Below are 25,724 nucleotides of genomic sequence, written 5' to 3'. Positions count from 1 at the left end.
TTTCCCTATGTTAGATTGGATTTAAAGTTATTTACACTCTTCATAAGCATAAATAGTGAGTAAACTAAGCCTCCAAATTTTTAACATCCTATAGTACAATAAAATTTATTCATATGACTTTATAAATCCTAAGCTTTAGGTGAATCTTTTAATTCAAAATTTCAAAGGAAAATACTGTGGCTTAATGGTCTGGTATAAGTACCTCAACTCCCCACCTCCATCCCAAAGGGAAAAGATAAAGAGTAATAATCTTTATGGTACTCAAGTGAAACACCATTCTACCTAAGCTAAAAACACTAGAGTCAATTTCCTTTTTAAAAGTGGGAATTGCTATTAAACTAAATTTTATTAATCCCTAGTTCCAACTTAAATTTAGTTAAGAAATATTATTAGAGAGTTTCATCAAGACTAAGTCTTTAGCCTTACTATCTTTACTATATTTTGGAACTCCTTGTACCACTTTTTTATAAGCAATCACTTGTGAGACACAAAATCCCTAGGCCCCAAAGTGGAGCCGGAAGGGTGCCACATGGTAGAGGCCGAAGCGAGAGCCAAACGAGCGTAACACGTTTGGACCAAAAGCTCCGACTTGAAAAGTCAAGAGCGGGAGTGGAACTCCCAACGAAGTGCTCGAGGAACGAGCACGAAGCGAGCAAAAGGCGAGGCTCCAAAAAGGGACCCAAAAGGACCAACACATGACACGTGGGAGTGTCCGAGATGGAGTCCGAAGTGGAGTCCGAGGTGGACCCGAAGTGGAGTCCGAGATGGACCCGAGATGGACCCGAAATGGAGTCCGAGATGGAGTCTGAAGTGGAGTCCGAGGTGGACCCGAGTTGGAGTCCGAAGTGGAGTCCGAGATGGACCCGAGATGGACCCGAAATGGAGTCCGAGATGGAGTCCGAGATGGACCCGAGATGGACCCGAGATGGAGTCCGAGATGGAGTCCGAGATGGACCCGAGATGGACCCGAAATGGAGTCCGAGATGGAGTCCGAGATGGACCCGAGATGGACCCGAGATGGAGTCCGAGATGGAGTCCGAGATGGAGTCCGAGATGGACCCGAGATGGAGTCTGAGATGGAGTCCGAGATGGAGTCCGAGATGGACCCGAGATGGACCCAAAATGGAGTCCGAGATGGACCCGAAATGGAGTCCGAGATGGAGTCCGAGATGGACCCGAGATGGAGTCCGAGATGGAGTCCGAGATGGAGTCCGAGATGGACCCGAGATGGACCCGAGATGGAGTCCGAGATGGAGTCCAAGATGGAGTCCGAGATGGAGTCCGAAGTCGAGACCGAGAACGAGATCGAGACCGAGACCGAGACCGAGACCGAGATCGGGACCGAGACCGAGGCCGAGGCCGAGCCCGAGGCCGAGGCCGAGGCCGAGGCCGAGCCCGAGCCCGAGCCCGAGTCCGAATCCGAATCCGAGTCCGAGTCTGAGTCCGAGTCCGAGTCCGGAGCCTGAGAGGGTGAAAGCCCAAAGCGTTCGTCTCCCAGACCCTTGGGGGTTTGGTGAGCTCCAAAAGTATAGTAAGGGGGAGGACTGCAATGGAGCCAGTTTGGCCAGGAAAGGCCAGTTTGGCCCAGGAAGGCCGGACCCAGTGTTGGGTGATGAGCTGCCCACTGGGAAGTCCAAGACTAGAGTGAACACGGACCGACAAGCGAGGTAGCTTGGTGAAGTGTTCAAGAGCCGGCTCTAGTTCCCCCGGGAGATCGACTGGCCGATGCTCCCAGTCCAAGTGTGGGTGGCACTACCTACTTGGATACCAGGCGTGGCTCAACGGAACCTCGCTCTAAGCCCATGGCTAGAGCACCTAAAGGCGAAAGGCGGGGAGAGTACCCAGGTGGCTCGCGTAAGGCCACGGTGTTCCGAAATGTTGTCCCAAAGGCCTAGACTGTGGAAAGGAAGAGGAGCAGTCCTCTGTGGTAGTGACCAAGGACACAGTCGTGTGGTGAGGGAGTCCCAGAGGACCGTGGAACTTAGTGGTCGGGCCTGTGGGCCTCGATCCAGTGGCAGTGTTGGCAAACACGGCCAGGGGCAGAAAGGGACTTGGTAGGAACTGACAAAAGGGACTTTGGGGAAGGCGATTCCCCCGGTCTGTGGGCATCCTAAGGATGCTAAGGAGTGGATCTAGGATGACCACTCGTGGACAGATGGCCCAGTCTTGGAGAGCCAAGACTGTGATGCAAGTGGTATTGGACTACCAGTGTGGCAAAGGTGATTGGGCATGGCCTTAGCGTAATGGGCTGCTATGTCGGTGGTACCTTTGAGTGTCGGTCATGGGATCGGACACGTGGAGCACTTGGACCAAGTGCAAATGTTGAGTGGCATGGATGCCATTCTCGGGGCTAGCAAGTCCCAAGTCCTGGATTGAACTTATGGAGGTTGTGAATGAGACTCCTCCAAGTGGTCGGAGGTGTGGTTAAGTGACTAAAGTAGAATGGAAAAATTAGTCGCTTACATCACTTAATTGTAAAGTCATTTTCTATTCTATTATCAAAAGATGATATATAGGGTTTAAATATAAAAAATTATCTATAGAGGTTTAAATATAAAATGAAAATAGTCCATGAATAAAATTTTTTTCCTTTTAGTTAAGGGATTTTGGATATTTGAGGTTAAATGTCTTTGTGTTTAAATAATATTAAGCCCTAAGAAGTTTAAATTCAAGAGATTAATCTTGAACCTTAGTCTTATTTAATAAATTTTTTATCATTCTGAGCATAATTTCAGTGGATTTATCTACGATATATCAAAAAATTAATTCCTTGCAACTTTATGGGCATTTAAATAATTTACAAGGATGTTGAAAAATGATTTGTCATTGAGGGAAATAACTGTTAACTCCAAAGCATCCATTTTCATAAAAGCCGTCTTGATCTTTTAAAAAAATGACATTAAGTTAAAATACATTTGAAAAAAATTAAAATTAAATTTAATAATACCTTTTACAATTCGCATATACACCCTATTATTTCTCTATGAGTAATAGAATATTTTTTTGCTTCACAAGCATATGTAGAAAAAAACGAAGCCGCTAATAGTCTTAGTAAACTCCTTATACATAGTTTTATTCAGATTTGCCTTATACATAGTCTTATTTAGGCTTGTAATGAATAACATTTGGCATCTGTGGAACCAAGTTTTGTGATAAGTTTGCTGTAGCCTAATGGCTATGACATTTAGATTGATTTCATAGTTAAATTGAAAAAATAAAGAACAATAAAACAATTAAATTTAAAATTTATAGACACTTTACCTCATGATATATTTAATTTTACTCACTTGAAATATCATTATTAATCTTACTTTCATTTTAGTTTTCAATTTGTAAATTTTTTAAGAAGAACAAAAATACTTTATAAGAACAATAAACTTGCAAAAATGATTTTTCTATATTAAAAGCCTTCTTTTACAATGTAATATCTAAGATTTGCCACAATAAATAAGGCATAATTTACATCCATAATTGTTTATATAAGGCTTTTAGATTCTTCATAACATACATTAAGCTAAACAATTTTAACTACACCAAAAATATGTAGAAACATGAAATTTAATCTATATGTTTTCTCATTATTATAGCAATTCCACATCATAACCTCTCCAATGATACTAAATTTGAAAAGAAATCTAATTTTAGGATGAAGAAAAACAAATTAAAGTGGGAAAATGAATATGCCCATCAAATGTCATCATATAATTTACAAAAGTGGACATTAAATAAAATCATGTGTTAACCTGCAAAATAACATCTAGACTAGGTGGGACCAAATGGCCGAGAATATCGGCCACGTGGCACAAATGCTCCAAGCTCTCAATAAAGTGAACCAATAATCAAGCTTGGACATGCGACTTTTTCTCATCATGGGTCACGCTGATTTGAGTTCCAAGCTCCAAAGGGTCCTCCTCCAGCATCAGGTGCGTCTGAAGCCCGTACCTTTTAGCTCTTCCAGGGATTCTCACGAAACTCTCAAAGTCTACGACGATTCCAGGCTCCAGTTCATCCAGGAGATGCTCGACCAGGAGGATGAGCCCGAGGATTCTAGCCAGGAGGCCCAGCAGGTTCTTAGCGGATTGCTGGATGAGCTCACAGCAATCGTCTCTTCTTACCCTTCTTCCTCCTGTTCATCAGATCAAGATGAGCTCCAAGCGCCCACTTCTCCGGCTAGTAATCCAGTGCTCGCGAGGAGCGATGGAGCAGATTTGGAGGGTCTGCTAGTGGCATGTGCTGAAGCAGTGGCCGCCAACGACTCAGCACAAGCGTACGAGCTCGTGGAAGAACTGACAAGCTTTGCATATTCTGGAGAGAGCTCCCTCCATCGAGCAGTGCTCTATTTCACTAATGCCCTCGTCGCAAGGCTGAGAGGATACGGCGCCCAAATGTATAGAATCATGTCCAAGGAGGTGAGCATCAGGCAGACATTGGCAGTGCAAATGAACCTCCCAGTTCTCCGAGCCACCGAATTTTTTGCGAACCAGACTATCCTCGAGGCTTGCCGGGGACAGAGGAACCTTAAGCTTCACATAGTTGACTATGGGATCTTCTACGGCTGCCAATGGCCATCGCTCATCGAAGCTCTCTCCCAGCGAGACGAAGGCCCTCCAAAGAAGATGATGATTACCGGGATCGAGCTTACGAGCATTGCGGAAGCCTCAATGCGTCAAACTGGCGAGGGCTTGATAGCGTACGCAAAGTCGTGCGGGGTCCCACTGGAGTTCCAGCCCGTGGTAAGCAACACTTGGGAGAAGGCCGAGCCGCGGTACCACCTTTCCTCGGACGAGTTCTTGGTTATCAACTGTAAGCTGCGAATGAGGCACTTGAGAGAGGATGGTTACATCCTAATGGAGAGCCCCAGGAAGATTTTCTTCAAGAACATTGCTAGGCTCAAGCCAGCATTGTTCGTGCAGTGTGTGGTTACCACCGACTTGAGCTCCCCGTTTTTCATTCACCGCTTCCGGGAGGCCTGGAGAGATATCCACATCAGAATGGAGCAGATTGAAGAGACTATGCAAGTGATTGATCCGCCCAAGCTCGAGTATCTCAACAGGTTGATGGAGAAGACCGTCATGAACATGGTGGCCTGCGAGGGAGCCGATCGGATTGAACGCCTCAGCTCGTACAAAACCTGGAACTATTTGGCAACGAGAGCAGGGTTTGAGAAGCTGCCCATCAGCAATCAAGCGCTGCAAATGGTCAAGCTTGTGTGGACGAGCCACAAGAAGTTCACGTATGGAATCGATGAGAAGTGGCTGCTTCTGGGATGGAAAGATGTGACTTTGACGGCGATGAGTGCATGGCAACCAATGTGTAGTACTTTCCCCTTCATTAAGGAAAAAAATTAAGATTAGGTGATCACCTGACAAGAAATACCAAAGCTGGGCGCCTAACAATGGATAAGGTGCCCAAGAAAATTTGAAGGTAGAAGAGAGATGTTTTAGACTTCATATAGTACTTAAATCTGTTTATAAAAGTTTGTTCATCTTTTAAAGAGAGTTGGAATACCTTTTCGCAGCATCTGGGGCTGCAGCATGTTTTCCATTTCTTGACGCTCTTGCAAGGGAAGTTCTTGCCAGTTCATTAGCTGTTCTAGAGCAAGTTTTGTTCGTCTTTTTTGTAGCTGAATTGAGGCATTCGGGAATTTTCGAGCTACATTCCTGCGGCTCTTTAGTTGACACTTCCACATTTGCAATTAGGATCTAAAACATATACTAAATGGAAACTGTGAACAAATATGTTATACACACTGTGCAAGAGAAAATGGAGCCACGATTTGTCAAAATGTTTGTGAAAAGTGATTGACAGTTACAGATACTGCGGATTCCGCGCACTCCATCGTGGAAATCAAAACTATGCACCAAGGAAATCAAAATAATGGGACACGAATATCTGTGCTCCAAGCTCCAGCTGGCGCTCCTCCAGCACCAGGTACGTCTCAAGCCCGTCAATCTATCCTCGCCCGGGGATTCCCATAGAAAAGCCCTCAAACTCCAGGCTCAAATGCATCCAAGACATCCTCGACCAGGTGGAGAAGAAGCCCCCGATGGAGATTCGGAAGAGATTGTCGCGATGAGCTCGACCAGCAGTTCCTGGTGCCGCTGGTCGTCGCCCTGGTGGAGCTGCTCGTCCTCCTAGTGATCCACTCACGAGCGATCCGGCACACTTCGAGGGTCTCCACATGGCTTGTGCACAAGCAGCGGACGCCAAAGATCCGGCATGCAGAAGCATTGACAAGGCTTGCCTCGTCGGGAGAGAGTTCACGATCAGCGCTCTACTTCACCAATGCACTCGTCGCGAGATTGAGAAGATACGGAGCTCAAATGCATCACATCATGTGCAGGGACGTGAGCTGAGCACCAGGCAGACTCTGGCCGTACAAATGAACCTCCCGATCCTTCGAGCCACCGAGTTCTTCGCGAACCAGACCATCCCCGAGGCTTGCCGGGGAGCGTAAATATCTCCACATAGTTGACTATGGGATCCTCTACGGCTACCAGTGGCCATCGCTCATCGAAGCTCTTTCCCGGCGAGCGGAAGGTCCTCCAGAAAAGATGATGATCACTGGGATCGAGTTCACCCACACGGCGGAAGCTGTGATGCGTCAAACCGGAGATAGGCTGACAACTTACGCAAACTCTTGTGGGATCCTACTGGAGTTCTAGCCCGTGGCAAGCAACACTTGGGAGAAGGCCGAGCCGGGCTACCACCGGACGAGTTCCTGGTGATTCACTTGCGAGAGAGGTCCAAATGCGAGGATTTGCTTGCAAGCACGGGCTCAAAGCTATGCTAGAACACCAAGATTTTTCCCACAGTCTTGCAACAAACAACGTGCGCTAGTCAAGGTCGTTGTGCAACAATAAATCTGTAAAGAAACAAGCCCTAAATTTAATTCATAGTTTTTTGAACCCATCTTTGCGTGCTCAAAGAAGAGAAAGAAAATGGTTTGGCTGGAACACACGGCTTTGACGAAGGAAACGCGACCTCACCAACCAAATCCTTTAACTGTAGAAAGACCGGAAGCTTTCCTGCCGCAATCGCCTACAATAGCTCCATCTACCAAGACTTGGATTGAGAAAATTTTGATCCCGGTCCGAGGTATAAAAGGGAAGCCTAGAGCCAAGCTAGAGCAAGTTGAGGCAAGGAAAGCCTAAGTTTCTTCGTCAAGGTAACTAGCAAGAGCTCTCGATTTGGTTGCTTCGATCCAATTGAATGGTTTCGAATCTCCTTGCACAGCAGTCCACATTTCTACCAAGATCCAAATGGCCCCTTCCACAGTCACCAAGGAGCTGCCCTGCGCGATCCCTGCTCCAAAGTTGTGGGCAGCGATCATGGACGCTCACTTGCTCGCCAAGGCCGTCAAGCCCGTGGTGACTGGCGTGGAGGTCGAGGGCGGCGACGGTGTGATTGGAAGCATTAGAACTGTGAACTTCAATGCTGGTAAGAAAGATCACTGCTATCATTCCCATCTCTCGGTCATGTTTGCTTTCGCTTGGCAGAGATCGTTGGATTCCCTTACGTCAAGGAGAAGCTGACGTCTTTGGATGAATCGAGCATGACCATTGGCACCTCTATGATCGAGGGAGGATACCTTGGCTCGCAGCTCAAATCTCATTCCGCCACCATCACCGTCAAGCCCAATGGCCAGGGGAGCGTTATCGTGTGGGTGCTCCAATACGAGCCTTTGGTCGAGAACCCCAACATTGACGAGATCGTCGAGGGCTTTGTCAAATCCTTCAAGGCGATCGAGGCCTACCTCCAGTCCACGAACTAGATTCGTGCAGATCTAGACTTCTTTCTTTCTCGGGTTTTGTTTGATCCAAGGAATAAGTTTCTCCTCGGTGAGTGTGATGAAAGAAACTCTTCTTTGCCCTCTCGGGCTTCACTCTAGGTGTAGATCTTGCCAAGGAGAAACTGTTGGCGAGAGAGATCCACGCGAAGGATCCAGGATCGTGGGAGATCAGGCGCTGAGCAGCAATCACTCCCCTGCCCGGATCGCTGTAGATCCGGCACGCCCCAGCCAGGCATCCCCAATCGATCGCATCGGGGATCCAGGGCATGGACCGCATGAGCTCCTCGGCATCGCCCAAGTGACCCGATCGCGCCAGGAGGTCCACCACGCAGCTGTAGTGCTGCTTCCCGGGCGTAATCCCATGATCCATGCTCATCGCTGCGAAGCAGCATCGCCCATCGTAGACCCGCCCCCAGCGGCTGCAAGCCACGAGAAAGGCCGTGAAGAACATCCCGTCCGCCATGCCCAGAGCTCCCAATCGCTCGAATTCGTGGAGGAATTCTGCTAGATCACGGGTGTGGGCGTAGCAAACGAGCAGCGCCGCGCAAGAAGACGCACAATGCTGCTCCGGCATAGCCAAGCTCAGGCGCTCCGCCGCGTCCACCCGCCCGTTCTGCGCGTAGGCACACACCATCGCCCGCCACGCCACCTGGCTCCGATGTGGCATGCCAGCAAAGACTAGTCTCGCCTCGTCGGCGAACCCGTTCTGGGCATATGCCGACAGCATGGCATTCCACGTCACAGAGCTGTGACATGGCATAGCGTCGAACAAGCTCCGTGCCACGTCGACATGACCGTGCTGGGCATAGCCCGCCAGCAAGGACGTCCAGCTCACAAGATCCCTGCACGGCGATTGGTCCAGGAGCTGCTGAGCCAGCGCCACATCACCCCCGGCACACAGTCCACTCAGCATCGCGTTAAGCGTCACGACGCTCATCTCTGGGATCGTGGCTAACAAACGCTTGGCAGCGTTGAGATGCCCGTTTTGGGCATAGGCGCTCAGCATTGCGGTCGCAAGGACGAGATTGATCTCTGGAGTTTGAGCTAAGAGATTCTCGGCTTGGATCACGTTCCCAGCTTGGGAATGAGCAGCGATCATCGTGGCCAGAGAGGCGAAATTCTTTTCTTCCATGCGATCGAAGAGTAGCAGGATCGAGTCAAGTTTCCCTGCCAGGGAAAGCACTGAGAGCATTAGATTCCAGGACACACAATCCCGTTCGGGCATTTGATCAAAGAGATCCTTTGCTTCATCTACAGAGGCGCAGCGAGTATATATCCCCAGGAGTGAATTCCAGGAAACCGAGTTCCTTGCTGGCATTGCATCAAATACCCTTTTCGCGGATTCCAGATCGTCGCACGCCGATAGCAGCGAATTCCACGAAACCAAATCCCTCTCTGGCATATCACGAAAGAATTTTCTCGCCATCTCAAGGCTGTCGTGGCTCGCCGCTGCGAACAAAAGTGTGTTCCAGGAAATAAGATTTCTCACTGGCATCTTTTCAAAGCTTTCAAGACAGTCTTGCAAATGCCCGTGTTGGGCATGTGCCTGAAGCATTGCGTTCCACGAGATCAGATCTTTTCTCGGCATTGAATCAAAGAACAGTTTGCATTCTCTTATACAGAATATGTCACATATTGCTGAAAAGAGCGAGTTCCAGACCATCATACTCCAGCATGGCATTCTTTCCAGTAAGCTCAAAGCATATTCTAGATCTCCATTTCTGGCATTTGCTGCAACCATAGCAGTCCAAGACACAAGATTTCTCTCGGGCATCTGGGAAAAAATCTCTTTTGCAGATCCAAACTTGCCAGTTCTAAAGTAGGCATCCAGCATTGAATTCCAGCACGCCACATCCCGCTCCGGCATCGCATCAAACACCCGCCTGGCATCGTCAACACGGCCATTCCTGGAGCACGCCAAGAGAAGCATTCCCCACGAGAAGCAGTCCCTGCGATCGAGAGGGATGGAATCAAACACCTCCCTGGCCAGCGCCACGCTCCCACACCGCCCATACATCTCAATCACCCTGTTCCACACCAGGAAATCGCCACGGCTCTTGGGATGACAAGCCCAAGCGCGGTGGAGCTCCCGCGCCCTGGAGAGGCTCCTACATGAAACAATCTCTTCCAGGCAATCCAGCTGACTCGGCAAAAGTGAGATCTATAGCTATTCTTACGGCAGTGTTCTTGAAAGTCAATGGGTGTTCACAAGGAATAATTTTCCACGTCCCTGGCATACTGGACAAGTGCTTGTTTTCTTCAAACGGAGATAGCCATCAGAGCTCTAAAACAAAAAAAGCTTTTCGATCTGAAGATGTTCAGCATTTTGCAAGCTTTGCGACTGGATCCAGCGCGTTGAGCTTCTTCTCCATGGCCTGGACGTGGATCTCTTTACCCCAATCTATCTATCTATCTATCTATATTCTGTTTTGGCAGTCTTGCGGTGCCCAACAAGAATGTGCAAACAAGTTTGCAAGTTTGTTGTGGGGGTCTTCTCGCTCCCTCCATCTCCACGCTCACGTTCCTCCCGGATGTTTGTGCAGGCCGCTAGAACAGCGACGTAAGTCGACGCTCGATTCGCCCATCGCCTCGAGCTCTCAAGGATTCCGGAGAGAGAGATCTTCTCGCTCGCGCCCTCGTAGTTTATTCATCCAGAGCGTTTAAGTGGAGGAGCGCATGGGGTTCCACTTGATCATTGGAGCCGTGAAACGAGCAGCCAACACGCAAATCGAGATACAGTTGAACTTGACTTGGTTTAGCTGGAACACACGGCTTTGACGAGACCTCCAACAACCAAATCCACTAACCGAGAAATTTCCTTGCCGCAATAATAGCTCCATCTTGGAGCTGAAGCCTAGAGCAAGCTGAGCAAACACTTCCCTTCGTCAAGGTAAGCCAGAGCTTTCGATTTGGTTGCTTCGATCCAATTGAATGGTTTTGAATCCCTCTTGTGCAGTAGTCAACATGGCCCCTTCCACAGTCACCAAGGAGCTGCCCCTCGCGATCCCTGCTCCAAAGTTGTGGGCAGCGATTATGGACGCTCAATTGCTCGCCAAGGCCGTCAAGCCCGTGGTGACCAGCGTGGAGGTCGAGGGCAGCGACGGTGCGATTGGAAGCATTAGAACTGTGAACTTCAACGCTGGTAAGATCATCACACGCCTCTTCTCTCAAGCTTGATCGTTTCCATCATCTTCGCTTGGCAGAGATCGTTGGATTCCCCTACATCAAGGAGAAGGTAACGATTTTGGATGAATCGAGCATGACCATTGGCGCCTCTCTGATCGAGGGAGGATACCTCGGCTCGCAGCTCAAATCTCACTCCGCCACCATCACCGTCAAGCCCAATGGCCAGGGGAGCGTTATGGTGTGGGTGCTCACTTACGAGCCTTTGATCGAGAACCCCAACATTGACGGGATCGTCGAGGCCTTTGTCAAATCCTTCAAGGCGGTCGAGGCCTACCTCCAGTCCACGAACTAGATTCGCACAGATCTAGATGTCTGTCTGGGGTTTTGTTTGATCCACGGTCGATCAATCGAGTGTTATGAAAGAAACTCTTCTTTCCCCTGAGAGATCCACGCGAAGGAGAGCAGTGATCACTCCACTAGGAATTCCGCGAGGTTGCGGGTGTGGGCGTAGCAAACGAGCTACTCAAGCTCAAGCGCTGCATCCACGGGCCAGTTGTGCGCCACGCCACCTGGCTCTGATGTGGCATGCCAGACAGCATGGCATTCCGCGTCATGGAGGTGCTCCAGCAAAGACGTCCAGCTCACATGTCCCTGCACGGCGATTGGTCCAGCCAGCGCCACATCACTCCTGCAAATAGGTGGCATAGAAGATCATGGGACCCCGTGGGGCATCAGATCTGTTACAAACATTCTAGTTTGTAGTTTTGAGGAGAGAATTTGAAGGAGTTGCATCTGAGAGCTTGTGATATTGTGGCCACTTCAGTGTAATTGCTGCCAAATATGTAAAAGCTAGACATTTGTGTGTGGTGTATACCAACCTTCACCTCAAATACCAAAGCCATCCCTCCCAAGGGATTGGAGAGACCACTACCCAACTACTGAATACAAACAATGCCCTTTAGCCTGATATGCTGCAAAGATCTTCTTGTGCTTCTGTCCAAGAGGCCAATAGAGCTCAACACCTTTATCCCGCATAGTATTCACCATTTGCAGATACCGCATAAAGGTTGTCGCCTTGTAGCCATGTATTAAACGCTTTTTCCATCTATAGCGCTTGGGACATAAGCAAACAAACGCGTTGCAGTCACAAGGACGAGATTTACCTGTGGAATTCGAGCATAGAGATTCTCGGCTTGGATCACATTCCCATGGATCATCGTGGCTAGCGAGGCGAGATTCTTTTCTTCCATGCGTCCAAGAGTAGCTGGATGGACTCAATTCCAGCCAGGGAAAACACTGAGAGCACTAGATTCCAGGACACACAATCCCGTTCATCGATGAGGTTCTTTGCTTCATCTGCGAGTATAAGCAGTGAATTCCAAGAAACCGAGTTTCTCGCCTGCATTACATCGAATACGATCTGGATTCCAGATCGTCATCCTGAGAACACGGCGATAGCAGCGAATTCCACGAAACCAAAGCCCTCTCTGGCATATCACGGAAGAATTTTCTCTCCATCTCAAGGGCCGCTGTGAACAGAAGAGTTTTCCAGGATATAAGATTCCTCGCTGGAATCTGATCAAAGCTTTCAAGACAGTCTTACAAATGCCCGTGTTGGGCATTAAGCATTGCGTTCCACGAGACCAGATCTTTTCTGGGCATTGAATCAAAAAATCATTTGCATTCATCTATACAAACCGTCACATATTGCCTAAAAGAGGACCATCAAACTCCAGAATGGCATTCTTCCCAGCAAAAGCAAATCTTCATTTCTGGCATTTGCTGCAACCATAGCAGTCCAAGACACAAGATTCCTCTCGGGCATCTGAAAAAATATCTATTTCGCAGATCCAAGCCGGCCAGCTCTAACGTAGGCATCCAGAATCGAGTTCCAGCACACCACATCCCACTCCGGCATAGCATAAAAAATCCGCGATCTTCTCCAGCCAAACATGCGATCGCGGATCTCCAGCTCATAGACGATCTTCTCCAGGAAATCCAGTTGATTCAAGTCAATGAGTAGTCAAGTAATGTCAATACAGTCGATACATTGACTGTTTTGACTTTTTGAGCCTCGCTGTTAATCTCTTGTAGTGAGATTGATCTCACTATACTTTAGAGTGAGATGGCGGACAAATCCATCGGGATCCATGCCTTTACCAGTCACGACTTGGAGGAGCTCCTCGGGAGTCTCATACAAGCGCCCAATGCTGTGAACTTTGTCACGCAGCCACTCGCGCAGTGGCGCAAACATTCCCTGCGCAATGTTTTGGCGGACAAGGCCACCGAGATCTCTATCCGCCGCATCGAACAGCTGACAGGCATAGATCGCTCCAAGAACATAGGTTGGGAAGTATCCAAAGATCCCCAAGCTCCAGTGGATGTCCTGCAAATCCAAGTATCGTGATTCCAAGCTCCAGATAGAAGCGATTCGATCGACTAGACTTGCCTGTAAGCAACCTTGAGCATCGTTTGAAACAGTCACACCGAGGTACTCCTCCATCTTGGCGTTCCAAACGCTGGGAATCTCAGTTACGCTCAAGCTCCCATCAAACAATCCCTTCTCGATCTCGTAGCGGATGAGAATGTGCAAGGGGTACGTGATCTCGTCGGCCTCCACTCTCACAGGCGAGGGCATCACCCTGGTCAGGTAGCGGTAGAAGCCATCGCCCGTTTTTACGCCGTGCTTCGCAAGGCCAGACCCCGGCCAGTAGTGATCCCAGAACTCGCGGCTCAAGCCCACCATACGCTCCCAGAAGAGCGACTGGCTCTCGTGCATTCCCGTGCTAAGCGGTCGCAACGCGATCAAGCCCGGCTCCTCGACTCGCCCTTGCTCGTATAGCGCATGTCCGGTCTCGTGGATCGCCGCCAAGATGCCAAACCTGCGCTGATTCAAAGACGATATTAGATGTTCGAAGAACTTTGAAGAAATCATCCACAGACCTGGGATTGTTCTCGATGAACTTGGACGTGATCCGGACGTCCGAGGGTGGCGAGACTGGAACTGTCATTGGATGGACGGAATCATCCAGCCGACCATTGAAGCCCATGTCCTGGATGATCTTCCTCGCAAGCTCTCTCTGCGGCTCCATTGGAAATGCCACGCCTGGCGTGTCATTATCGGGCTGTTTGATCTTGGCCAGGAGCTCGATGAGGGGCTGCTTGATCCGCTCAAACATGCGATCCATCTTTTGCACCGAGGACCCACGTTCGTGTTCGTCCAGCACGTAGTCATATGGATCCATACCCGGCGACACCACCGCCGCCTCCTCCTTGCGGATCGAGATCCACTCGCTGATAACCGGGGCCATGAGATCGAACCGGTTCTCGCGGCGTGCTTGCTCCCAAGTAGCCTGCGCCGTGACTTCCAGGCCCGAGATCCTCCTGTACAAGCTCTCCCGCGTCTTGATCACTCGGCTGTATTCCCGGTACGCCTCGCGGATCGTGGCACGTTCCATGCCGGAGAGAGTGGAGGGATCGATCTCCCGGGCGCGTTCCAGGCACCTGCCAAGCTCCTCGGAGCTTTGCATCTTGTAGAGGAGCGAGGCCAGCGTTTCGACCTGGCGCTGGCGAGCCTGATGCGCTCCTGCTGGGAGTGTTACCTGTTGATCCCATTGTAGCAGCGCCATGACGCTTCCAATGGCTTCGATCTCCCCGAGCTGCTGCCTGAGCTGCTCCATCAATGAACTTTTCGTACTCTAAACTATTTAAGAATTGCGTTGAGATATTCTTAGGTTAGCACACAAAGAATGTATGCACATTCCGTGCAAGCACAAATGGCCCTACACGAAATGAAAATCTACATGTTTGCACGGAATGTTGACCATCACCAGGTATTTTAAGGAACAGCCCGCTAGAGCTTATAGAGTAGAACGGAAACGAAGCAAACGGTGGAGCACATTGGCCAATCAGGTAACGATCGTTTCTTTCTTTTTACTTCAGGATCTGTTTTCTGATGTTTTTTTTCTAGATGAATTCGGCATTCTTGTGGTTGTTCATTTTGTGTATCATCGTCGCTCGTTCTTACGGATGGAGTCTGGTAAATCCAAGCTTGATACTCCCCACCAAGGCTCACAACATGAGCTCGTTTGCAAGAATGCCAACGGCAATTGAGCCACTCGGGTTCGAGTATAAGGTAAGGTCTTTGCTATAAGCTCTGCGTTTCAAAGGTTTTACATCCTGCAGATCTACTTGAACACAACCAACGAATGGAAGGTTGAAAACGGCTCGTTCTTTACAACTGCACAGCTCCATATTGGAAAGCATCTCTTGGTCCCAGCTCTTAGCGCTCATCCCCGCCAATTTCTTCCAGAAGGCAGTGCGCTCCCTACCCTTGACTCTCTCTCCCTTTCACCCTCCACGAAGACAAAGATGCAAAACATGTATGCCACATACTGTTCCACTTGCCATTGCTTCCACTCGCCTGAACTCCTTTTGGATTTCCTCCACTCTCGTCGCGTCACACAAGTTCTCCACATAAATCGTTTTGGTGAGAAGGCTAGTAACATCTCCATCCATAGCATTGAGCACCTTCCAGAAGTTCGAACCGTGTGTCATCTGGTTCCACACCCATGGGCTGTCTATGCATGCCACTTCATCCCTCAAACCGTTGCTTTGGTGATAAACAAATCCGTGGGTGTCATATGCCATCTCAACACAACCACATTCGATCCTCGCACGCCTGCACTCTTGTGTCTCAACACAGAACCGGGGGAATCAAGCCTTTGCCACTACCTAGTCCAATGTGACATCCTCACTTTCTAAAAGGTTGCAAGAATGATGCAATCACACCGAGTATTTGAGAGTTGACTTGTTTGACCAAAATAAAATCGAACACAGTAGATATACAACTTCTTCTCTAGCAAATCCAATCGAGCTTCTCACTCTCGCCCAAGTGATATTGCGCAACACAATGCTGGATCTTCAGTGCGATCAGTTGTCCTTCTTCACGGCGGCGCTAACAACTTCTTCTCTAGCAAATCCAATCGAACTTCTCACACTCTCACCCAAGTGATATCGCGCAACACAATGCTGGATCTTCAGTGCGATCAGTTGTCCTTCTTCACGGCGGCGCTAGCGGCGGCGAGGTCCTCATCCAGGAGGATGTCCCACAGACCGTCCCAGCGGATGAAGAACTCGGTGTCTGTCACGTACTGGACGCGGTGGACGTCCCCCGCGGGCGTGTAGAGGAAATCCCCAGTCCCCAGATCGAATACCTCGCCCTTGGTCACGTTCCACACGCGCTTACGCCCCTCGAGGACGATCACGTCGTGCCCAAAAGTGTGGTGGTGCGCCGGCTCCAGGCTCCCGGCCTTGAATCGCACCACCGCGCTCGTCGGCTCCTGGCGCAGGATCTTCCACGAGCCCCCGGGCATGATGTCCACCGGATCGAAGCTCCTGGCGCTGGCGAGCTCGCAGATGGCGCAATCGGAACCGGCGGCGCCGCTGGAATTAGGAATCTTCGCACTGGCGGCGCCGCCGATTGCTTCCATCTCGGGCAGGGACTTGTCCAGGAAGGCGTGGATCTCCTCCGGCCATGGATTCCCCTGGTTGGCGGGGCAGGGGGACTTGAATGGCGTCGCCAGCCACGCGTCGACGATCTTCTCGGCCTCCGCCGGGGGAGTGGCGACGGCGCCTAGCGTGATTACGTTCGAGTTGTTGATCGATCGGGCGTTCTGGGCGTCAGCCACGGACGAGCAGGGCGTGGCGTAGATCCCGCGGGACTTGTTGGCGAAGACGCTCACGCCGATGCCGGTGCCACACACGATCAAGCCCTTGAGCGCCGCCGCCTTGTTCTCGGCCACTCGCTGCCCAATTTCTTCGCCCACCTGGTAGTACTTGTCGCCCACGCCGCGATCTTCCACCGCGATGCCCTTGCCGCGCAGATACTCCACCACGTGATCCTTGAGCGCTGCCCCAAAGGGGTCGGCGCCAGCCACGATCGCCGCTTCCTCCCCGCCCATTTCCTTTAGGTCAGATTACTATTTTGCCTTTAAGAAAAATGCAATAACAGTCAATAACAGTCAATAAAAGTCTTCAAAGACTGTGTTGGACTTTCATTGACTTCCATTGACTTTGAGTTGAAATTGGCTCAACTCGTGGGCTTTTGCGTAATTTGGCCAATTGATATGTCCTCCTCACGCTGCATTTGCCTAGTGGAGTGATTTTGTACATTCTGGGGAGAAAATCTTTTTGGATCAATGCAAAACGACACGCAAACTCCGACACGCTTGTGCTGCGACATATAAATATGCATTTCTCTTCTGTGGTCTTTTCCTAGCATTGTAACCAAAGAAACATCTCCTCCCATCAATCACGTCTCGTTGTTCTCCTGTTCATATAGATCTCCTCTCCTCTTTGGTTTCCTTTGATCGATCGATCGATCCATCATCAATCATGGTGGTGGCAAATGTGAAGGTGGAGATTATCCTCAACGTCAATTGCGACCGGGCTTGGGAAGCATTCAAAGATTCCAGCTCCTGGCTTCCAAGAATGATGCCCAATGTCATCCAAAGTTACGAGTACGATGGTGGACGAAGAGGGGCTGGAAGTTTGCGACGAGTCACTTACGGTCCAGGCAAGTTTAAGTTTGCTCCTCCCTAGAATGATGATCCATGTGTTAAGCTTGATCCGATCCCAGCGATGGATAGATTGTGCTTTCGATGATTTACCTGTGCTTGCATTCGTGATCTTGCCCTGCATTGCCGGATCTCACGTAACTTTCCAAGAACCTTTTCACTCCTCCCAAGTTCTTGGGAATTCCACGCTTGAATGAATCTACGGTCTCCCTCGCACGAACTTGAAACGAGTAGAAACGAGTAAGATGATAAAAATATTAAAAGTCTCGCTCTGTCTTTCTTACAGATTTCCCGGCTGGATCTTTCTCGCTGCAAAAGATCCTGGCAGAGGATAACAATTCCATGACATCGACTTACACGCTTGTCGGTGGAAGTTTGGCGAGCAAGTACAGGCATTACGTCGCCACGGTGAGGTTTCGGCCGGGTCCAGCCGATCGATCATCCACCACTGTCGCGAGCTGGAGCCTGGACTACGAATTACGCCCCACTGGCACCAGCAGCAGTAGCAGCAGCAGGGATGATCGTGACTCCACTGACAATGCTGCGAGTCGCTCGCAACAATCGGCGCTAGATGCCTTTAAAGCCCTCGAGCAGTATTTGCTCTCTTCTAGCTAGTAAGAACATTGGTACGGAAGACAAATCCTTGCGAGAACCGCGGAAGAACTTAATGTACGGTTTTCGAGTGGTACCATGTCATACGATTTAATGACATGCGCAACGGACGGAATTAGCTTGGGTTTCCGGTGGATTTCGTTGGTGGCATAAGTGGTTGGCAATTATAATGTTTGTTTCAAAGAAACTTTTTCTTTGTTATCGTTTCTGATATTTTTTTTGCTTTGATCTTAGCGACGTTTACAAATTTTTGTTTCTCCAATCTTGGAACTTTCTTTATTAACTCTCGCCATGAATCGATATACATCTAGAAACCGGGCTAAAAAGGATAGAGGAGGACGAAGAGGAAAGAAGAAAAATTTTCCCTTTTAACCACATTCGCTTGCTTATTCACATACTCTTGTGTTGTCTTGTCATGGGTGTGATATTCCTTCGTTGATCTTTTTTCTTTTTTTTTTCTTGGTGTTGATGCCCGAAAGAATTCTCTGGCCTGAAAATTAAATACCGAGGGAGCAGCGATTGCTGTGGAGTTTTCTTCGCTCTCGTTCGTTGTCTATATAGAAACTCGAAACTCTCGCGCAAGCTGATCGAGTGACAGTAGCAATCAATCGATTTTATCCATATCCCTGTTTTGTTTCTAGCCCCGAATGAAGAATCCAGTCTGTAAAAATAATCTGAATTGGCTGCCACCACCAAACAGTCAGCCACTCTTGAGATCGATGAATCGACTGGAAAAGGAGAGAGAGAGAGAGAGAGAGAGAGAGAGAGAAGAAAATGGAGGAAAACGAAGGAGAGACGAAAATGAAAGAAGAAAGAACGAAAGAACGAAAAGAGAACCTTGTTACCAGCAGCAATAGTTTTTAAGTCCTCCCACGTCGTGCTTGTTTTTGTCGCTCGCTGCGTAGAACGGTCACAACTCTAGCTCTTTGCGCGCCAACCCGGGAACCTGGCCATCAATCCTTTTGCTCGCCGATGAGATCGAGCCCGATGACGAGGAAGGAGATCCCTTGGAAGAGCAAGAAGTAGAAGTGCACGCCTTGAGCCGAGAGCAAACTCCTCGCCGCCGCCGTGAGCAGCAGGAAAGCCAGGCTCAGCTCCTTCCTGTAGAACCGGGCCTTGGGTTTCTTCTGTGGCGATGGAGCCAGAGCCTTGGACTTTGCAACCTGTTCCTGTTCTTGCAACTTTGCCAGAGTTTCCACCTGTGAATCCGAGGAGCCGCGGAGCAACTGTTGAGCTTCCGCCAGTTCTTCTTTTGGAGTGACTAATGACAAGTCCGCTTCCGACGCTCGGCCTTTCTTCTTGGTTACCACCCACTCGTAGGCGCTGCTGAGCTGAAAGAGTCCCGATATCATAGCGTTGAACTTGGTGACGGACATGGTGTTTTCGAACAGAAGGTAGGGAACGATGAAAGGGAAGGAGCGAGGGGACGGGAGAACGTTGAGGAAGGACATGAGAGCTGGGACGTAGCAAATCACCCAGACTGGCAAGTGTGACTCTGGAACGAACATGGTCATGGGAAGGATAATGCAGAACAAGGTGAACGAGTAGAATGGCAGAATGAGCTTTCTAAGCAGGAAAAAGAGAAAGACGAGATTGGCTTTCCTCCACAATGGTATCTGGAAAAATCAACAAAGCCTTTCAAAGTCAGCAACAACGTACAAAAAAGGAAAACGAAATACTTGCCTTCGCTGTGACAACATCTGGCAAGCACAATCGAAAGAGCTGCATTGGACCCGAATGCCAACGATGCTGCTGCTTCCTGTAGGCCTCGTACGATTCTGGAAGCTCGCACAATACGTTGACGTCGTTGAGAAAAATAAACTTCCAGCCTCGCAGGTGAGCTCGCACAGCAATGTCCATGTCCTCCACAGTCGTCCTTTCCAACCAGCCACCTGAATCCTCCAAGGCCGTCTTCCTCCAGACTCCAGCGGTCCCGTTGAATCCAAAGAAGTTGAGAAACACTCCGTTCACCTGCTGTTCGACTTCGAAGTGAAACGAGAGATTTACGTTCTGGAGCCTCGTGAGCAGGTTGTCATCCTTGTTCACGAACGCCCATCGTGCTTGTACCAACGCTAGTTTTGGATCTTGCTGCAGAACACAGACCAGCATATCAAAACGACAAACCAGTTCAAGCTGAGCTGGAGCACCTTGAGGTGAGGGATTGTCCGCTTCAGGAAATCAGGCCTTGGTTGAAAATCCGCGTCGAAGATCGCCACAAACTCATAGTCATTGACGTAGTCGCAGGTCATTGCCGACTTCAAGTTGCCAGCTTTGTAGCCCGTTCGGATTGGTCGGTGCCTGTACACAATTCGTATCCCTTTCTGATGCCACTTGAGGACCTCAGCTTTGATGAGCATCTGAATCTCCTCGTCGCTCGAGTCGTCCAAAACCTGAACTAGGATCCTGTCCCTGGGCCAGTCGAGTTGGCTCACTGCTGAAATGGATTGCTCATACACCTGTTTAGCGAGTGAGAACAGAAAAGGCAACTCAGAAAAAAATGAAAAGTGCTCAAGCAAGCCAGCTCAACGTTTTAAAAACAAACAACCAATCGAGCAGGAAGAGAAAAGATGACAGGGTTTGCTTACAAGAAAAAAGAGAAGAACTCATGAAACCAATCTATATCAATCAAAGCATTGCTGGAACTGGAACTGGAAAGCAAGAAGTGCACATACCTCTCTTTCGTTGCACATCGGGATCTGGCACAGCACCATGGGATAGCCATTGTACGGGAGCTCGGGATCGCCAGAGTCGAGTAACTCCACGCTTGCTTCCGGTCTAATCCTCTTGTACTTGATCCAGATGCAGCCCAGGCACAGCAGCACTCTATCCGCGCTCTGGATGAGGAACAAAACGATGCAGCCGTCGGCCAGCGCCTGGAGGGGAGGAGCGATGAAAGTAGCTCTCACGTACACCCAAGCCAGGTAGATGGTTTGTAGCAGGCTATGGAGGCTGAGATCTTTGGGGCTGGGAAGATGGAAATGTGGTCGGTTGAAGCGCAAGTGCCAGCCCAAAATGTGGGCACACATCTCCACGACGAGCATCACCACCGCGAAGGCCAGGAATCCTCGGATAAACTGGTGGAGCTTGCCCTTGTGCTGTGGCTTCCCCGACGAAGAAGAAGAGTCCGAGTCCCCCGAGCGAGAGCTAAGAACCAATCGCGTCTTGATGGCCGCGAGCAATGCCCAGATCCCCTGCGCCATCCACGCGACGCACCCCACTGCTCGGTGCGCCTTGAGGAGGAGGACCCAAGTGAGCTGCTTGGCGTTCTTCCCTCTATCCTTGTCGCCGTGAAGGGCCGCGTTGGGTCCTTCGATCTCCACCATGGACCAGTTGTTTGGATCTTCCATCTTGACAACCACTGGCGTTCCCCCTCCTCCCCCTACTGCCCCGCCCCTGCTTCCAAAGAGCTCCGACAAATCGAAGCTCGGCGGCATCCTGGCTCGAGATTTCCCACTGCCACTGCCACTGCCTATCGACCGATCGACCCCATCTCCTTCTACCGCCCTGTTTCTACTCTAGCTCTAGCAAGCTCCCTCGAGGAAGCTGAAGCGATAGAGATAGCACCTTCTCTGCGCGTGTTCTTCGTCAAAATGTTGACGATAGCCGCGACCTGGCACGGATCTTCCAAATTCCTCCCAATCCCGACGTGCATTGCGCGGCGTCTCACCGCGCGCTGTGAATTGGCCGAGAATGCGGGATCTGCGACCCCGTCCAGACCCTAGAACCCTGGAAATATTTCGGCATTGGAGGGAGAAAGTGACCCTGGATCGATGCTGCTGCCGTGGTACACTACAAGATCTCAATGCGAGGAGGAGGAGGAGGAGGACGACGACGAATAGACCGCTGTGCTGCTTACCGCCATTGCTACGATAGCTCCCGACCGCTCGTCCCCTTGTTGCCTAGCGCCGCCGCTGGATCCGGCCAGGAATTGCCATCCGAGCCACCACCACCGCCGCCCGGCCGCCGCCGCCGAGCGCTGCCGCACATATATTCCCGATCGATCGATCGATGCGCGTCAATGCCGTGCGAGAGTAGAAGAAGAAGAGGAGGGGGCCTCGCCACGCCCTGCCATTCTGCTCCAGAGCCAACGATATTTGCTCGCACTGGCTGGCTCTCCAAGCCACTGGCATATTCCACCGCGGCGGGGGTACATTCCGCCGCGGCGTGTAGAATATTTCACCGCGCAGCGCCACCGCTCCGTCACCATGGTAGGTGAACGGTCGTAAGAGGGGATGGCCGGAATATGCGTCTGAAAGGCGGGGTCAAGTCGTGTGGTATTCGTATCCTGTATTCGACAGTTACATTACAACCAACGTCAGGTGGCCGAATTTCTCCCTGAGTGTTGGCCATGTGGCCCACGTCCCGTAATTGTAGTCCCGTGTCGGGCTTTCTGGCCCGCCGCAACTAACGGCTGGGAGGCCGTCCATCCGCTGGCTCTTCCGCCGCGGAATGCCCGGCGTCATAAGGGCCGTCCATCTGGCCGCAAAATGCCTGGCATCATAAGCTCCGTCCATCCCCTCGCCATTCCGTCCCGGAAATGGTCAGTGGCAGCACGCGTTTGTTTGCAAACGAATGAAGTACTTTCTCCTTGTTTTGTTCGTTTGTGTTTGTGGGTGTGGATGGTTTGATTTTGAGCGTTTGGTAGAAATTTCTTCCACTATTTTTTTTGGATCGATGATGATCCGAAATGCATGCACGATGCTACCGACGTAGTCCGCACGACACAAATGACTCAAAACTTTTCGCGTGTGTGTGGGTGTTTGGCCATTGTCTTCCTGTCTTTGTTTTTGTTTTCCACTTCGTCCGAGTGGTCAAAAGTTCTGGGATCATGATGTTTGCTTCCCATGATCATACCATGATCAAAGCCTCGCGATTTTCTGTTTTCGTTTTGTCAAATGATTGACGTGTGTGTGTGTGTTCGTGCGGGGATCTATGATGACAGACAAGGGTCGTCCAGAAATCACGAACTCCTGCCGCTGCGATCAAAATCTCGTGTACGCACAAAAGCAAGCAAGAACAAGCAGCGATCTAGCGAGAAGAAAATAAAGAACGAAAACTTTGATCTGGTCTTGCTTGCAAGCAAAAGAAGAAGAAGAAAAGAAAAACACGAGAACTCACTCGTTTGTTGCGAATGGAACACGCTTGTGTTGCTGTTGCGGATTTTTTCTTGTAAAAGGGACAAGCTCGCCAGCGGATCGCTGTCAGGAATTGGTGAATGCACACCTGAAAGCCATCGATGGGTGAACTGGAAAATGCCAAACGAGACGAGATTTTTGTCCTACCTTTTAGAGGCCAAAACTCTGGAAACATTCGCATTGTTTAGGGCTCGAGACGATGAGGGCTGCTGCTGCTCGGGTGAGAAGAGGTGGGTTCTTAGAGTTCTCTCCTTTGTCATGCTTAGCGGAACTTTTCTTCTTGCGTCGTGGATCTTTCCAGGCATCGCAATGCGGCAAAGTTCGTGCCGTGAGATGAGCAGGCGCGCACTGAAAATCGCAACCAGGAAGGTACCAAAGTAAAAGATTAGTTTTTGGCGAGGAGAAGAAAAAGCTGGCCTGACCTTTGGTTGTTTTGGTGCAGGCTGCACAGAGCTTGCGGCGGGACAAGATCAACAACAGGATCTCCAAGGAAGTCGCCAAAGCGTGTAACTTGCCTTCTTCGTGCTCTCGATAGCAGCAGAGATTTCTAGTGTTGTTGCCCACTTTCGTTTTTTTCTTGAGCAGTGTTCGGGAGGGTGGTGCCAACACAGCGTCAAACTTGCAACTGGCAGCGGTGCTTCAACGGGCGAGAGAGCTGAATGTCTCGAAAGAAATCATCGAGCGAAACATGAAGAAAGCGAAGGACACCGAGAACCAATCCTTCAGTGAGATCCTGTACGAGGTAAAAACACGCAAAGCGCGTGTTAGCTAAAAAGATAGAACCTTTGCTTTTGAGCTTTCTTACGTGAAGCTGTGCTTGCAGGTGTTTGGCTATGGTGGCGTTGGTATCGTGGTCGAAGTTCTTACGGACAATCCTAATCGCTCGTCCTGTCAGATTCGAGAAGTGGTGAAAAAGTGTCGAGCCAAGATGGCTGGCTCCGGCTCGGTTCTCTTCGACTTCAAGCGAGCTGGTGTACTTTACGTTAAAGCTGCCGCAGACGTGAGTGCCGACGAGCTCTTTGTAGCAGCCACCGACGCTGGTGCCGAGGATGTCATTGAGCCTCCGGAAGACGAGGAAGCCTCCCTGGAAGACAGGTACACCAAAAGCTTTTTTGCTTTAGTGTCATAAAAGCAAAGCTTCTCTACACTTTTTCCAACAGGGTCTTCAAAGTGATAACAAAGGCGGAAGACTACATACCTGTAAAATCCAAGCTTGTAGAGGCCGGATTCCCAGTTGGCGTCGACTCGGGTCTAGAGCTCGTGTCAAACGCGCAAGTAGAGGTAACATATCGAAACGCTAGTGCCTGATTTTGTTCTGGCTGGGATGATGCTCCTAGGTTGATGATGAAGCGATGGAGTTGAACAAAGGCCTTATGGAAAAGCTACTGGAGCTGGATGATGTGGATGCTGTTTATTCAAGTCAAAAGGCTTGAAGTATAACCGGTCCAGTTTCTGTAAGTGGACAGAGGAAACAAAGCAGCAAAGGTTCGAAACAAGAATTGAAAAACATACCTGATGCACAGCCTTAAAAATCATAATCGTTTCTTAGGATGAAAACCGTCGCGTAGAATTATGATTTTGTAAGATGCTAAACGACTCCGCAATTTATAACTCCACAGTGTCCATTACCAGTTGTTGGAGTATTTTTCTTGAAGCCCTGCATGTGCTTGGCAGCCTGTGACTAGTGTTAATACACTTGCAGTTTTAAAACCGGCTACATTCAACCAACCTTTCGGACGGCAAGAATCATCCCTCTTTTGCATTTGCGCAATCAATTTTTTCTGCGTTAGCTCTGATCCAAGCAAAAACTCGTTTAGTAAAAAGAAACAACACAGAGAAACAGAGAGAGAATCCTACTTCGCTTTTCAGATCTTGAAGCTCTTGGCTTTCTCATTTGTTGTTGGTAAGATTGTGTAAGATACAGGACTGATTATGCTCAACACGTATCATTTTCGATTTGATCGCCTCCGAGGTGGAAGTTATTATATGAGCAGTTTTATCACGAGCTCGAGACTGCAACTTCTTTTTTAACTTGTTTAGCATGTTTCTCAAAGAGCCTCTTTCGATCAGTACAAATCCTGAGGTGCAACGAATATTTACCGATCCATGTAGACTTTAGAACCGGTCATTAGAAAAAACCAACGTATACCTTCTAAAGAAAACCGAAAGCGTGCTATAGTTCTTGTTGGAACGGCAGCATCGTCCTGAGGCTTCCAAATAACGAGCTCCAAAGATGACGAGGAGAGCACTAAACCATCATAACTAGCTTAGCCGTACTTGTGAGAGTAACTCACCTTTGATCTCTTTGATGTTCTTAAAATCAAAATCCATTATCTCTGCAGCTCCTGTAAAGGTTGACGTCAGTAGCAACTTTGATTGTAATTGCACTCTCGTACTTTGCTTGGTGAGTTTCCACTCCGATATGCACCCATACTTCTTCGTGAGAAGTATGTTCTTTGCCATCGATGAAAACTTGTAAGG

The 25,724-nt window shown here is 49.6% G+C and overlaps 8 protein-coding genes and 1 long non-coding RNA gene across 16 annotated transcripts; 4 read left to right on the top strand and 5 right to left on the bottom strand.

The window, feature by feature from the left end:
• Window positions 1-3,835: 3,835 nt before the first annotated feature.
• LOC9633028 (scarecrow-like protein 33) lies at window positions 3,836-5,494 on the top strand. 4 transcript variants are annotated; one of them, XM_024677726.1, is made up of 3 exons: window positions 3,836-3,923; window positions 3,998-4,086; window positions 4,138-5,494. In XM_024677726.1, exons 2-3 carry the CDS (start codon window positions 4,017-4,019, stop codon window positions 5,346-5,348), a joined length of 1,281 nt encoding a protein of 426 aa, XP_024533494.1. In that variant the 5' UTR covers window positions 3,836-3,923; window positions 3,998-4,016; the 3' UTR covers window positions 5,349-5,494. The 4 variants fall into 4 exon arrangements, with proteins under 4 accessions (XP_024533494.1, XP_024533483.1, XP_024533488.1 ...); XM_024677715.1 differs by having other exon boundaries at window positions 3,998-5,494; XM_024677720.1 differs by having other exon boundaries at window positions 3,982-5,494.
• Window positions 5,495-7,736: 2,242 nt separating this feature from the next.
• LOC112349292 (pentatricopeptide repeat-containing protein At4g02750-like) lies at window positions 7,737-10,377 on the bottom strand. The gene is made up of 2 exons (XM_024683516.1): window positions 10,313-10,377; window positions 7,737-9,900 (listed from the first exon to the last, which is right to left on the bottom strand). Exons 1-2 carry the CDS (start codon window positions 10,375-10,377, stop codon window positions 7,737-7,739), a joined length of 2,229 nt encoding a protein of 742 aa, XP_024539284.1.
• A 217-nt stretch (window positions 10,378-10,594) lies between these two features.
• Window positions 10,595-11,362, top strand: LOC9643115 (major pollen allergen Car b 1 isoforms 1A and 1B). 2 transcript variants are annotated; one of them, XM_002961262.2, is made up of 3 exons: window positions 10,595-10,682; window positions 10,749-10,934; window positions 10,996-11,362. In XM_002961262.2, exons 2-3 carry the CDS (start codon window positions 10,757-10,759, stop codon window positions 11,268-11,270), a joined length of 453 nt encoding a protein of 150 aa, XP_002961308.1. In that variant the 5' UTR covers window positions 10,595-10,682; window positions 10,749-10,756; the 3' UTR covers window positions 11,271-11,362. The 2 variants fall into 2 exon arrangements, with proteins under 2 accessions (XP_002961308.1, XP_024531610.1); XM_024675842.1 differs by having other exon boundaries at window positions 10,614-10,682; window positions 10,752-10,934.
• A 2,342-nt stretch (window positions 11,363-13,704) lies between these two features.
• Window positions 13,705-14,598, bottom strand: LOC9633027 (carboxypeptidase 1). Its single transcript, XM_024683446.1, has one exon. It carries the CDS (start codon window positions 14,596-14,598, stop codon window positions 13,705-13,707), a length of 894 nt encoding a protein of 297 aa, XP_024539214.1.
• Window positions 14,599-15,713: 1,115 nt separating this feature from the next.
• Window positions 15,714-16,881, bottom strand: LOC9643114 (DNA damage-repair/toleration protein DRT102). The gene has a single exon (XM_002960612.2). It carries the CDS (start codon window positions 16,879-16,881, stop codon window positions 15,967-15,969), a length of 915 nt encoding a protein of 304 aa, XP_002960658.1. The 3' UTR covers window positions 15,714-15,966.
• Window positions 16,882-17,314: 433 nt separating this feature from the next.
• On the top strand, window positions 17,315-18,111 carry LOC9633026 (MLP-like protein 423). Its single transcript, XM_024683287.1, has 2 exons — window positions 17,315-17,495; window positions 17,783-18,111. The coding sequence occupies exons 1-2, from the start codon at window positions 17,315-17,317 to the stop codon at window positions 18,109-18,111; spliced, it is 510 nt and encodes a 169-aa protein (XP_024539055.1).
• Window positions 18,112-18,355: 244 nt separating this feature from the next.
• Window positions 18,356-22,190, bottom strand: LOC9643113 (probable xyloglucan glycosyltransferase 5). The gene is made up of 4 exons (XM_024672694.1): window positions 20,781-22,190; window positions 20,256-20,564; window positions 19,792-20,196; window positions 18,356-19,724 (listed from the first exon to the last, which is right to left on the bottom strand). The coding sequence occupies exons 1-4, from the start codon at window positions 21,540-21,542 to the stop codon at window positions 19,062-19,064; spliced, it is 2,139 nt and encodes a 712-aa protein (XP_024528462.1). The 5' UTR covers window positions 21,543-22,190; the 3' UTR covers window positions 18,356-19,061.
• Window positions 22,191-22,761: 571 nt separating this feature from the next.
• Window positions 22,762-24,871, top strand: LOC9643112 (probable transcriptional regulatory protein At2g25830). 4 transcript variants are annotated; one of them, XM_024677479.1, is made up of 7 exons: window positions 22,762-23,473; window positions 23,545-23,612; window positions 23,686-23,749; window positions 23,795-23,985; window positions 24,067-24,338; window positions 24,404-24,524; window positions 24,581-24,871. In XM_024677479.1, the coding sequence occupies exons 1-7, from the start codon at window positions 23,443-23,445 to the stop codon at window positions 24,674-24,676; spliced, it is 843 nt and encodes a 280-aa protein (XP_024533247.1). In that variant the 5' UTR covers window positions 22,762-23,442; the 3' UTR covers window positions 24,677-24,871. The 4 variants fall into 4 exon arrangements, with proteins under 4 accessions (XP_024533247.1, XP_024533237.1, XP_024533230.1 ...); XM_024677469.1 differs by having other exon boundaries at window positions 22,762-23,612; window positions 23,686-23,747; window positions 23,829-23,985; XM_024677462.1 differs by having other exon boundaries at window positions 22,762-23,612.
• Window positions 24,872-25,033: 162 nt separating this feature from the next.
• LOC112347136 lies at window positions 25,034-25,701 on the bottom strand. Its single transcript, XR_002992672.1, has 4 exons — window positions 25,640-25,701; window positions 25,538-25,588; window positions 25,393-25,491; window positions 25,034-25,321 (listed from the first exon to the last, which is right to left on the bottom strand). It is a non-coding gene; the product is annotated as an uncharacterized LOC112347136 (long non-coding RNA).
• Between the last annotated feature and the right edge of the window lie 23 nt (window positions 25,702-25,724).

This window comes from Selaginella moellendorffii, unplaced genomic scaffold (genome assembly GCF_000143415.4).
Source record: "Selaginella moellendorffii unplaced genomic scaffold, v1.0 SELMOscaffold_0, whole genome shotgun sequence".
Classification (NCBI taxonomy): Eukaryota; Viridiplantae; Streptophyta; class Lycopodiopsida; order Selaginellales; family Selaginellaceae; genus Selaginella; species Selaginella moellendorffii.
This window is presented reverse-complemented; position numbering and strand designations above follow the sequence as displayed.

Excerpts from the sequence above, each read along its gene's own strand:
- LOC9633028 (XM_024677709.1), top strand. The coding sequence starts at position 3,852 with ATGCGACTTTTTCTCATCATGGGTCACGCTGATTTGAGTTCCAAGCTC. Across the intron at positions 4,087-4,137 it reads GGTTCTTAGCGGATTGCTGG|ATCAAGATGAGCTCCAAGCG; the intron begins ATGAGCTCACAG and ends CCTGTTCATCAG.
- LOC112349292 (XM_024683516.1), bottom strand. The coding sequence starts at position 10,377 with ATGGGCGAATCGAGCGTCGACTTACGTCGCTGTTCTAGCGGCCTGCAC. Across the intron at positions 9,901-10,312 it reads CACAAACATCCGGGAGGAAC|GAGCCTCTCCAGGGCGCGGG; the intron begins GTGAGCGTGGAG and ends TGTTTCATGTAG.
- LOC9643115 (XM_002961262.2), top strand. The coding sequence starts at position 10,757 with ATGGCCCCTTCCACAGTCACCAAGGAGCTGCCCCTCGCGATCCCTGCT. Across the intron at positions 10,935-10,995 it reads AACTGTGAACTTCAACGCTG|AGATCGTTGGATTCCCCTAC; the intron begins GTAAGATCATCA and ends TTCGCTTGGCAG.
- LOC9633027 (XM_024683446.1), bottom strand. The coding sequence starts at position 14,598 with ATGGAGCAGCTCAGGCAGCAGCTCGGGGAGATCGAAGCCATTGGAAGC.
- LOC9643114 (XM_002960612.2), bottom strand. The coding sequence starts at position 16,881 with ATGGGCGGGGAGGAAGCGGCGATCGTGGCTGGCGCCGACCCCTTTGGG.
- LOC9633026 (XM_024683287.1), top strand. The coding sequence starts at position 17,315 with ATGGTGGTGGCAAATGTGAAGGTGGAGATTATCCTCAACGTCAATTGC. Across the intron at positions 17,496-17,782 it reads ACGAGTCACTTACGGTCCAG|ATTTCCCGGCTGGATCTTTC; the intron begins GCAAGTTTAAGT and ends TCTTTCTTACAG.
- LOC9643113 (XM_024672694.1), bottom strand. The coding sequence starts at position 21,542 with ATGCCGCCGAGCTTCGATTTGTCGGAGCTCTTTGGAAGCAGGGGCGGG. Across the intron at positions 20,197-20,255 it reads GGACAATCCCTCACCTCAAG|CAAGATCCAAAACTAGCGTT; the intron begins GTGCTCCAGCTC and ends TGTGTTCTGCAG. Across the intron at positions 19,725-19,791 it reads CAGATGTTGTCACAGCGAAG|ATACCATTGTGGAGGAAAGC; the intron begins GCAAGTATTTCG and ends TGATTTTTCCAG.
- LOC9643112 (XM_024677462.1), top strand. The coding sequence starts at position 23,004 with ATGATTGACGTGTGTGTGTGTGTTCGTGCGGGGATCTATGATGACAGA. Across the intron at positions 23,613-23,685 it reads TGAAAATCGCAACCAGGAAG|GCTGCACAGAGCTTGCGGCG; the intron begins GTACCAAAGTAA and ends GTTTTGGTGCAG. Across the intron at positions 24,339-24,403 it reads GAAGCCTCCCTGGAAGACAG|GGTCTTCAAAGTGATAACAA; the intron begins GTACACCAAAAG and ends TTTTTCCAACAG.